The 10,269-nt window shown below is 46.0% G+C and overlaps 1 protein-coding gene across 1 annotated transcript; it reads left to right on the top strand.

The window, feature by feature from the left end:
* Nucleotides 1-729: 729 nt before the first annotated feature.
* Nucleotides 730-7,735, top strand: Nd-mlrq (NADH dehydrogenase (ubiquinone) MLRQ subunit). Its single transcript, XM_077707756.1, has 4 exons — nucleotides 730-889; nucleotides 1,811-1,899; nucleotides 4,312-4,369; nucleotides 7,567-7,735. Exons 1-4 carry the CDS (start codon nucleotides 848-850, stop codon nucleotides 7,621-7,623), a joined length of 246 nt encoding a protein of 81 aa, XP_077563882.1. The 5' UTR covers nucleotides 730-847; the 3' UTR covers nucleotides 7,624-7,735.
* Nucleotides 7,736-10,269: the final 2,534 nt, after the last annotated feature.

Below are 10,269 nucleotides of genomic sequence, written 5' to 3'. Positions count from 1 at the left end.
ACAGCGTGTGTCGCACTGCGCAGGATAAAGCCAAAGCCCGTACACGTACCCTTGCAGACATTGGAAGCATTTACGAAACATATGACATACTGAAGAAGCCTGCAGCCACTCTCCCCGTCCATGACTATCAAATTCGTTTTGGTCCTCTAGGTGCACTTTTTTTAGGCATTGAAAAAGGAGAAGGCGTGCCTTTTCGTGAAAGGAAGAAGCATTTAAAGCTCAATTGCCTCACGTAACAGCAGAATCGAACGTCGAAATGCTTGAATTCTTCACACACACACACACACAAAGAAATAGCAGCAAAAGGTAAGGCCCATTGAGCAAAGAAAATTGATGGCTTCGAGCCTTTCCAATTATGAACGAATCATGAGAAATTCACCAAAAGTGAGTAGTTTTTGTCTGTTTGTAACGAGCTCGTCGAAAATAAAATGCGTGTTTACCAGTTACCAGTCCACAATTCTCTGATTTGCTTCATAAGTGTCTGAGCCAGCCGGCTATATTCGGCTGTCAAAGTGCGCCCAGTCGGTTGCAAACTTCGATTGTAGTACTTTAAAATACGACATTCATTGCATCTCAGTTTGCGCGACCACGTAGAATAGCTATGAAAGAAAATTCGTACTCCATATTCCGCCGCCGTCGCAGCGAACGTGTAATCGTGCGACAGCGCCACCTGGATTTTCCTCCTACAGCGTCACGCGGGAGAGGGCCCGGTCATCACACTTTCATATTCCAGCCACTGTAAGGCCAGCAAAATCCGAAAACGAATAGTCGTTCCTTGCGTCGGTGCAGCGCATACGGCGGCAGTACTTTTAGAGGGCAAAGAGGTCTCCGCTATTAATCGTACACCATGAGGAGTTTCTCGGTGCAGGGAATGAAGAGGCATCCAGCCGTAAGTACTGCTTAATTTCTTTTCTCGATAACGTCCTTTTTCTCGCGACAGACGCGCCGGCCGACCCGTCAGTAGAATTTAACCCTAAAGCAGTCTCGCTAACGGGTGCACTTCGTATTTGCTTCGTGTGACTGCTCCATGTGTAGCACCTAGCGACGGTCGTTATTTCTGTTTTACCCTGTATGCGTATCATGAACATTTAACCAACAGTTTCTCTGGCTTGTTGGAAGGCTTGACTAACACCTACCATGTCCTGCGTTGTGCCCCCGGTCAAGGTTAAGTGCACCGTCTACTAAGTACTCGCGTGATTTCGTTTTTCTGTTACCATAGATCGCCACTCAGTTAATGCAAAAGCCTAGTTGGCGGGAAAAAAAAAACAAGGATTTCGCGCTATCGTATCCGAAAGTGAAAATGCGGCTGGAGTCTCGTTAACAACTTCCCACCCCCGGCAACGCTCTTCACAACTCACGGAGAAAGCAGTCGTGGTTTTTACACATTTGGCCAAAAGTTCGTCGCTGACTGTCTCGCCGGAGTCACGTTAACAACTTCCCACCCCCGGCAACGCTCTTCACAACTCACGGAGAAAGCAGTCGTGGTTTTTACACATTTGGCCAAAAGTTCGTCGCTGACTGTCTCGCCGGAGTCACCGTCACTTATTGCGATAGCTACATGTGGAAAGAACCTTGGTGATTATTTCAGTTACGTCTAAACGTAACGCTAGACTAGAGGGGGAGGTTTGACGACGCCTACGAGACCGTAGCCCGAAATCGTTGCTGGTCGAGGGTAGCCGGTTCGAAAATTTCGAATGCTCCGAAATGCGGTTGAAGTAAAGTCGGTATTGACGTGCGTCTTGTGCGAAGATGGTCTCCCGTTCGGTGTTTCGACCGGCCGCACAGACAGTAAGTCCTGTTTCCTTCGCAGCTCATTCCCCTGGTCGTCATCGTTGGCGTCGGAATGGCGGGGGCCGTCTTCTACACAGCCCGGCTTGCCCTGAGGAACCCAGAAGTGAGGTGGGTACAGAGACTACAGCGTAGTGTGCGCCTCAATTGACCGTCCCCAAGTGCGTCCTATCAATCGGCAAACCTTCGAAGTCCCAATTCGCAAACGAAGAACATACCCATGCAGTGATTTTTTGGTGTACTAAGTAAACGCATCTACAAAAGGTGTAAATGTATACCTATTTATGGTTTATGAAATGAAGGTATATAATCGTACGCCTTCGCCATGATTTAGGCGTGCAGTGTCTTATCTAGAACCGTTCCTTCTTTTTTGCAATTTTGAAGCAATCATTTGGACATACTGAAAGCCTGGTTTCATGCACATGCCAAGTGTCCGGACGTTTCATCAGCACTGTTGACGAACCGGTCCAAGAGGAAATGCATTATTTTTTTGACGGGACCCTGTCGGTCCCTCTAAGAAAACTTTCGTTAACTAAGGTATAAGCTTGGGCGTGTTGGAACATCCAAGGAACAGCGCAGAGAGACGAGAACGAGTCATAGAAAGGACACAGCGCAGTATCATGGCGCTGTTCCAAGAAAAAAAACTTTCGGTTTAACGCGGAAACATTAGTAACTGCTGTAGACAGAAACTAACATTCGACTTGAACACCAAACTCTTTGCGTCTTGCTAGAGAGGGCTGTCTGTATACGAGCACTGTCACGAGGTAATGTTGGGACAAAATAGTGAGCAGTGCTACCTAGCACATGAATGTGTGCAGTTAGGAAACTTCCAGTGTGGCCATTTCAATCTTCCAAGCTGAAAACTTTGCACTGTGCAGTGGAGACAACAAGATAGAGAAAAAAAACGCTTCTACATAGTCTGCAAGAGGGGGAAGCGCCCGCCGCCTTGTCGTCTCGGCAGGAAAGGGGCCGTGCGGACAAAAATACAAATTTGTTTTATTCAAAAGATTTCGTGCTTTGTGGTGCCCAAAGTTAATCAATTTAGGTTAAAATTTTGATTCTCCTGCCAAATTGTGTGCTTTACTGATGTCTGCCGTGAAGTTATAAGTGCACACATTCAAACGAGCTTCCACTGCGTCATTCAGCTCCGCAGCCTTGCTTGCCGTTGGTCCTCCCAGATGGCGCTACCATAGTCAGCTGCAGACTGTTGTCCGCCGTTGCTTTGTTTTTGACAGTGTTTGCACCTGGCTTGTTTTTGTTACCGTAGAAAGTAATCGTTTCGTGAAACTTGGGGTATGCTCGGCAAACAGTGTTGCGTAAGACAACGTCGCTTACGCCAGTCGGCCAGTGTCGTGTAAGACAACTCCGAAGTGGCAAACTGCTGTGCAGCTAAAACAAGCATAGTGTGCCCAGTACCAACATCAGTGCACATCTGTACTTCCATATTTACGTGTATTTTCGTAACTTTCGTTGTGTACCCCATCATTCTTACTACTATAAAAAAATCCATCAAAATTAAGCGCAAATAGCCCGTTCAGGAAGCTTATAAGCCCTGCCTAATTTTCATTTGCTCTTGCCGGCCCCAACAAATCACGCAGCTGGGCATATGGCGTCATACGTTCTGTTGCAGGGAATAGAGCTAGAGGGTCGCATGGCCGCTCCCTTTTTTCCTAATTATATAGCTTATTTGAGTGAAGCGTGCGTTAAAAGTGGTGTCAGTATGGTTCTAACGAGGCAACATTTTGGGTGAACTAAACTTGCATTCTGTCTGCATGGCCCCTTGAAGCAATGGCTTGGATCCTTGAATGTGGAATAAAGCAGGTTTGCATAAATGCAACTGCGGGGCATCATGTTCTTTTTTTTTTTAATTTCTCCCCTTTTATAGTTTTTTAGTGCATCGCATTCACATAGAGGGGACAAATGCCCTAGGGAAGGCACACCCCACAAGTGCAGCAGACGGGCGTAGATTGGGATGGCTGGCACATCGTACTTGCATTCACAATGGACGCTCTGTGCAGGAGGCACAGTGATTCTAAAATGCGATTTTATGCCGTTGTATCCATGTGAGCGACCTTATAGTCAGTAAACCAGCGTGTGCAAACAGTGAGCCGCTGTTCCCAAGCCCAAGGTCGAGGAAACAGGAATTCTGTCTTCACCAGGAGTAACCTGAATAACAGAGATGAATTAAGGAATCCTTTAGGAAGGCACTACAGATCGCATGATCCTCCCAAGAGGGGCAGCTTTGCATCTTGGAGAAGTGCATTTCAGAGTGGACCGGGCAAAATGTTTTGCTCGGCATGCGAGCGTTAATCTGCTTGCAACGGCCTGATGATTTCTGGCGTCTTGAGCAGCACTGTAGGAAAAGCATCTGTTGGGCTGCTGAGCACGAGGATGCGGGTTCGATTCCCGGTCGCGGCCGCCGCTTTTCTGATGGAGGCGAAAAGCAAAAACGCCCGTGTGCACGAGATTTCGGCGCGTGTTAAAGATTCTCAGGTGGTCAAAATTCTTCTTCTCTCCTTGCAGTTGGAACAAGAAGACCAACCCTGAGCCCTGGCAGGAGTTCAAGGGCAAGCAATACAAGGTGGGGGCGGCTGGTCTTGTCTCTGTCTGGCACACACTCGTTATGTTCTCCTGTGGATTCACTGCACTGATGGGCAGTTCTTTGTTTTGTCAGTTCTTTGGTTTGGGAAGCGTGTGCTATGATTCAGGTGAAGGCAAGGGCACCGCAGGGCCCTTTGTGGGGTCGTGAGGACGGCGGGAATCTGTTTTGCACCCAAAAAATCCCGGGCCATCCCTACTAACGTGAAACCTGGGGAGAGGCGAAGCATGCAGTGTATTAGTGCATTCTTGGCACCTTGGTGTTTTTGCCCACGGAGAGGAAACGGTTGAGGGGTAGTGGTATACAGCTTTGCTGTAGTAGTCTCTTGTCTTTGAAGCACGGAGCTCTCTAGCAGGAGTGTCCCTGTGTTTTTTTAGTATGCGTTCTAGCGTGAGGCATAAATTAGTCTCCCGGTGTTTTAGTACCGTGACTACATGAGACGACGCTTACGACGATGAGACACCAACAGCACCAGCCTCCAAGGGTCTTCACCCCTAAAACATCATTCCATCAGCAAACCTAGCCAGTTCTTAGTTATATGCAGCTAACCAAAAGGCTCGGAGCCCTAGCGAGCCTTGGCCCTCACTTCTGGCTACTCCTGTGGCATAGTGGCACCTGAGGCAATACTGGTACACTTCATTTTCCCTTCATTCTTGTTTCACAACAGATTACTCCTATTCTTTTGCCGAACGTGGCTCCTCGACAAACATTTACACGAAGCAGAAAGTATAGAAAGGAGAGAAACGAATTCCACCAATTGCAAAAAAAGGGAAGCAGATTACCACACAGCCTTGCCTTTCAATGAAAAAAATATTCACGCATCTCCACGAAGTGAATGATGATGAGTGGGCAAAGCACTGGGGAGATCGTTCTTACCATAAATCACCCGTGGCATTGCCCACTCACGCATGTAAATGAGTGACAACGCGTGTGTACAGTATATACAATTCCAATCCAATCCAATCCGATGCTCCTCGCGCATGCGCAACACTGTGTACACGGACGTCAAGCCCCGGACAAAGCGAGGTCCTAAGGTGCTTCGCTCCTAAAAATGAAACAGCCCTGCAGGGGGAGTTGCAAAGCATACTCCCCCATTGACCCCTGCCCTTACTGACGCCACGGTGGCACTGAATATCACAAATGGGTCCATTGCATGCCTTGTAAACTTGGCTAGGTGCATCCCAGTTTCTAGCACAAACTTGTTTCTAGTGGGTGGTCCCCGCAAGCCCCAGCCATGCACACTGCTATGTTAGATATGTGCCTAAGGATGCTCTGTCTGTCATACTTCGCTCTATGAAACGGTGCATTTGCACAGATTGAAGCGGCTAGGGCACCCTGCCTTCCACTGAGCTATCTGGGTCCGATTCCCAGCCACCAAAACTGTATTTTGTGAGTGCAGGATACAAAAGTGCCCGTGTGTACAAAGTATTGATTTAATTGAAAGAATCGTAGGCGGCCTAAACTAGCCCACATCCTTTTGCTGCAGTGCACCTCATAGCCCACGTGTGGCTTTTAAAGACGATAGTCTTTCTTGTGCTACTTAAATGCAGAAATTTTCGTCTGTCTGTCTGTCTGTCTGTGACTCGATTCAGCCACCCGGCCATAGCGATACAAAAGCTGCGCAGTAGCCTTATATACCCACAGCCAAATATAAACGTCCAAGTCCGGTGGCAGTGTTCATACTTGCCGACATTGTTGAGCACGAACAAGACATTAGGCAAATATAAGGCAGAGAATCAATACAGAAATGATATTTGCAGTGTTCCTTTATAAAAAAAATTTATGCGTCCTTGATTTTTGCAAAATGAAATACATCCACTGCAGAATAAAAAATTAACTTTGTTGCCCGTGCCACTATGGTTTCTGGCGGCACTATAAGAAATCAAGTGGCAACAGTAAGAAAAGGTTCCACTAGGTAGGATCCACATTGTACAGCAGGGCTGGCATCGAGGCACCCGGCCTGGAGGAGTGGAATGCGGTAAATTTAAATCAATTTGAGTAAACCTCCAGCGTGCTCATCTTGGTAGGAACGAGACGGGAGAGGGACAGCATGAGAGATGAGTGGGAGAGAGAAGGGAGGCGTTTACTTGGCAAACGTCGAGGAAAGACGATCGTCTTCTGTTGACATTTGCAACGAAGGAGCAGATACGCAGCGAGTTTTCATAAGATTGAGAAGTTTATTGTAGTTGACTTATGAATGGTGTTCTGTGAGGAATTATTTGTGGCAGCACTCTGTGCAGTTCTCTGTGCACTACACTGGTCTGAAGTATTTGCTGGACATCTCGCATGCAACATTCTTCAGTCATCGTGCACACTCGCTGATCTTCACCAAGGTTCGCACAGGTCTTTGAAAATCTTGAAAACTCTTGAATTTAGAAGTGTAAATTTCAAGGCCTGGAAAGTCCTGGAATTTTTAAAGGGTCCTTGAAAACCCTTGATTTTTCTGGAGATAACCAATGGCCCTATCTTTTCACAAGAATTTAAAGTGTTTGTCGTGAATTTTAGGTGTTAAAAATGTAAAGAAACATTGTACCAATCAAGTTTCAGTGTATTGCGTGAAATTACGAGTTGCGGATTCTCATTATTACGAGGCAACATTGGGAGCAGCACTCCTCAATAGAATTCATGTCACGATACAATCCCGTGAAAGCCGGCTTCTGTTCTCTATCTTGCATGTTCCATCTAGTCTGTGGACGGCCTTTCATAGCATGTTTGCTGTGCGTCATACGCTCCATCTGCGTTTGTTTCTACGTGCAAATGGTGGACGTGTACATAGTTCATCCTGCCTTGCCAGCAACACTTGCGGAGTTAATTTCAGCTGATACTCTTGCTGACAAAGCAGGAGATGCAGGCAACATTAACTAAGTTTTGAAATCAAACAGCCTCAGCAAAACACCAAGAAAAGAAAAACCTCTAAATATAAACTATGAAAAAAAAATAAAGCTGGGGGAGCATTCATGAACCCATAGCGCCTATCTAAATGTGCATTAATGTTCTTAGGTATTAGGCAATATCAAAATTTTGCATTTTGTTGAAAAAGTTATAAATAATCCCAGATAAAACATAAGATGGGGACCTTGGAAATGTGTTTTCTGGTCCTTGAAAACCCTTGAATTTTTGCTTTTGAAGCCCGTACGAACCCTGCTTCACGTTCGCGTGTCTCTGTTGTCCTGTTGCAGTTCTGGTCTTCGAAGGACTACAGCAGCCTCCCCAAGTCCGAGAGGCCCGAGTTCTAAGAAGTTGCTGCCCCACTTGGCCCATTACTTGTCTATAGGTCTTTTTTTTTTTCTTTTCCTTTTTGAAATAGGTGGGCGTTGTGAACCAATAAACAAGGCCCTCACTGGTGAATGCGACTGTTGTTCTGTTTGGCTTTAACACACAGCCTACGTGCTTATTTAATGTGCAGAGTGGGAAACCGATATCACATTTTTCGTAAACATGAGTGTATTCTAGTGGGTAAACGGCAGTGAGGCTCGCAACACCTCCTTAGACCCACTTTCAGAATTCCAAGGCGTTCTACTCCTGAGCCCAAGAATGAGGGTTCGATGCCTCGTGTGGCCGCTATTCAAATGAAGGCTAAAAACAAAAATGCCCGTGTGGCGAGATTTCTGCACACATTAGAGATCCCCAGGTGGTTCAAATTAAGGGAGCAGACTGACTGGTCTTGGAGCTATTTTTTTTATTTACTAATCAATTTTTATGAAACTGCACAGTGTTATGGATTTTTTTGTGCTGATTTCAAATCTGCAATTAGATTTTTTTGCAAGTTGATTATTTTTGAGAAGATTAATTGCATTATTTTGGGTCACAATTACAAAATAGCCATGCCATACAGAATGATGATTACCCCATGGCTATGTGGACAAATGACTAAAAAATGCATTGGAAGAACTTTTTTGATTTGGCTATTCTCGGTCACTGAACTTCACGCCTCCCGCACTGTGCCAGAAATGGCTCACAGGTGGTGTTAATTTAATGCAATAATTTTGCAAAGCCTCCATTTGAAAAATTTGTTTCCAACATTATAGTCTCCTCACATCTAGGTATCAAAAACAAAAAAATTACACTTGTACCTTCTCTGGGTGCCGAGATATCCGAGGGCGAAATGCTAGCATCGCATTGCAAGAAAAGTGCCGTTTCACCATCGAATTCTGCGCGAACTGAGCTGTAGAGTGCACTTTGAAATCCTATTTACGATAAAATGTGGTGCCTTTTCGTGAGGAAATTTGCTTACTGACAGAAAAATAGCCGTGGATGCCGAAAATGCCATTTTTCAGAAAACGATTTTCTGACCATTTTTCGGCCCCAAAGAGACATCTGCCCCCTTAATACGGAGCCCTCTACTGCGACACACCTCACAGCCCAGGCATAGCTCCCGCCACGTTAAACGCCCAAAATTTGAAAAATTAGAATGCTAAAATTATTGAGTTGAAAATGCCATTTATGCATAGAGAATTGTATGATGTCTGAAGGGCCAGTGTTCTTAAAAGTAATGGGAAGGTTGGAAATACACTTTGTGATGCTCTGTTGTTGGCAAACATGACATTTGAAAGCAGCCTTAAAAAATGAAAAGCGATACAGGATGGTTTGTAGAAAGCTTTCCTCTTGAATAAATGGCCTGGCAAACATGAAAAAGTGGCTGCGAAGAACACATTGGGTGCCCCCTACGTTGCTTGAGATAAGTTTCAAGTGTTGGTAAAACTTCAAGCATTGTCAAACACCTGTCTCATCTTGCACAGTTAAAAAAGCGAGGATGTACGTGTACTCCTAGACTGACAGAACTCAAAACCAACACTGAAGGGGCAAAAATAGTGAGTAAAGTGGGATAAAGATAGTGCTTAATGAACCAATTAGGCACCATTTGGTAGCGTGTTTTGAACATATGCACATTCTTTTGAACCTCTCAAATTGAAATTTAGGAAAAACTATATATTTCAAGCAACAGGACTGAATTACAGAAAATATACACAGGGTTTATAAATTGCAAGTGGGACCTCCCATACAAATAAAGAAAGATGTTAAACTACAAGATGAAAAAAAAAATCGAATACAGTTAAACCTGGATGTGTAACGAACCTCTGTGTAACGAATTCCTGGATTTAACGAAGTTTTTGAAATCCCCATTGCCAGCCCCATTAAAAAACCCATGTGTTTGCGACCTCTCTGTATGAAGGCGTTGCGACGGTTAACCTTCGTGTAATGAATTCGCTACGCTGATGAGCCATTGTTATTTGGCCTTTTTCTGAAAAATTGGCTGGAGAAATGCACTACTTTATCTAACTTTGCCCGCACCGCAAATTACCATGCATTTCCAGTGCGAGTGCGGTGTCCGTATAGGTGCTAAGCCTGCCTATTGTCGTGTAGTCCCGCGTCTCCACTGCTATCTGTGGTATGGGTTCATGGGTAACGAGTTCTGCTGCCTGAAAAAGAAAAGATTTTTTTTTTTTAAGTGCTAATGCACTTTATAAGCGACCCTGAATTCTGTTGACCGGCGTCCGTCCACATAGAAACAGCTGCGGGTGCGCGCGCTCCTCGTCTTCCTTGGCAACGGGGGGAGATGGGCGCGCGCTGCCTGGCCGCTGACATGGCACATACCCACGTGGGGGATTGGCCAGGAATCTCCTCGTCTTCCTTGGCAACGGGGGGAGATGGGCGCGCGCTGCCTGGCTGCTGACATGGCACATACCCACGTGGGGGATTGGCCAGGAATCTCCTCGTCTTCCTTGGCAACGGGGGGAGATGGGCGCGCGCTGCCTGGCCGCTGACATGGCACATACCCACGTGGGGGATTGGCCAGGAATCTCCTCGTCTTCCTTGGCAACGGGGGGAGATGGGCGCGCGCTGCCTGGCCGCTGACATGGCACATACCCACGTGGGGGATT

The sequence above is a fragment of the Haemaphysalis longicornis genome, unplaced genomic scaffold, assembly GCF_048455015.1.
Source record: "Haemaphysalis longicornis isolate Haplotype H1 unplaced genomic scaffold, Haemaphysalis longicornis Haplotype H1 scaffold_4, whole genome shotgun sequence".
Taxonomy (NCBI): domain Eukaryota; kingdom Metazoa; phylum Arthropoda; class Arachnida; order Ixodida; family Ixodidae; genus Haemaphysalis; species Haemaphysalis longicornis.
The sequence above is the reverse complement of the archived record's forward strand: the minus strand, read 5'-3'. Positions and strand labels throughout refer to the sequence as shown.

Bases quoted from the DNA above. Each gene is read 5' to 3' on its own strand.
- Nd-mlrq (XM_077707756.1), top strand. From the start codon at position 848: ATGAGGAGTTTCTCGGTGCAGGGAATGAAGAGGCATCCAGCC. The intron at 890-1,810 runs GTAAGTACTGCT...TTTCCTTCGCAG, and splicing joins GAATGAAGAGGCATCCAGCC to CTCATTCCCCTGGTCGTCAT. The intron at 1,900-4,311 runs GTGGGTACAGAG...CTCTCCTTGCAG, and splicing joins CTGAGGAACCCAGAAGTGAG to TTGGAACAAGAAGACCAACC.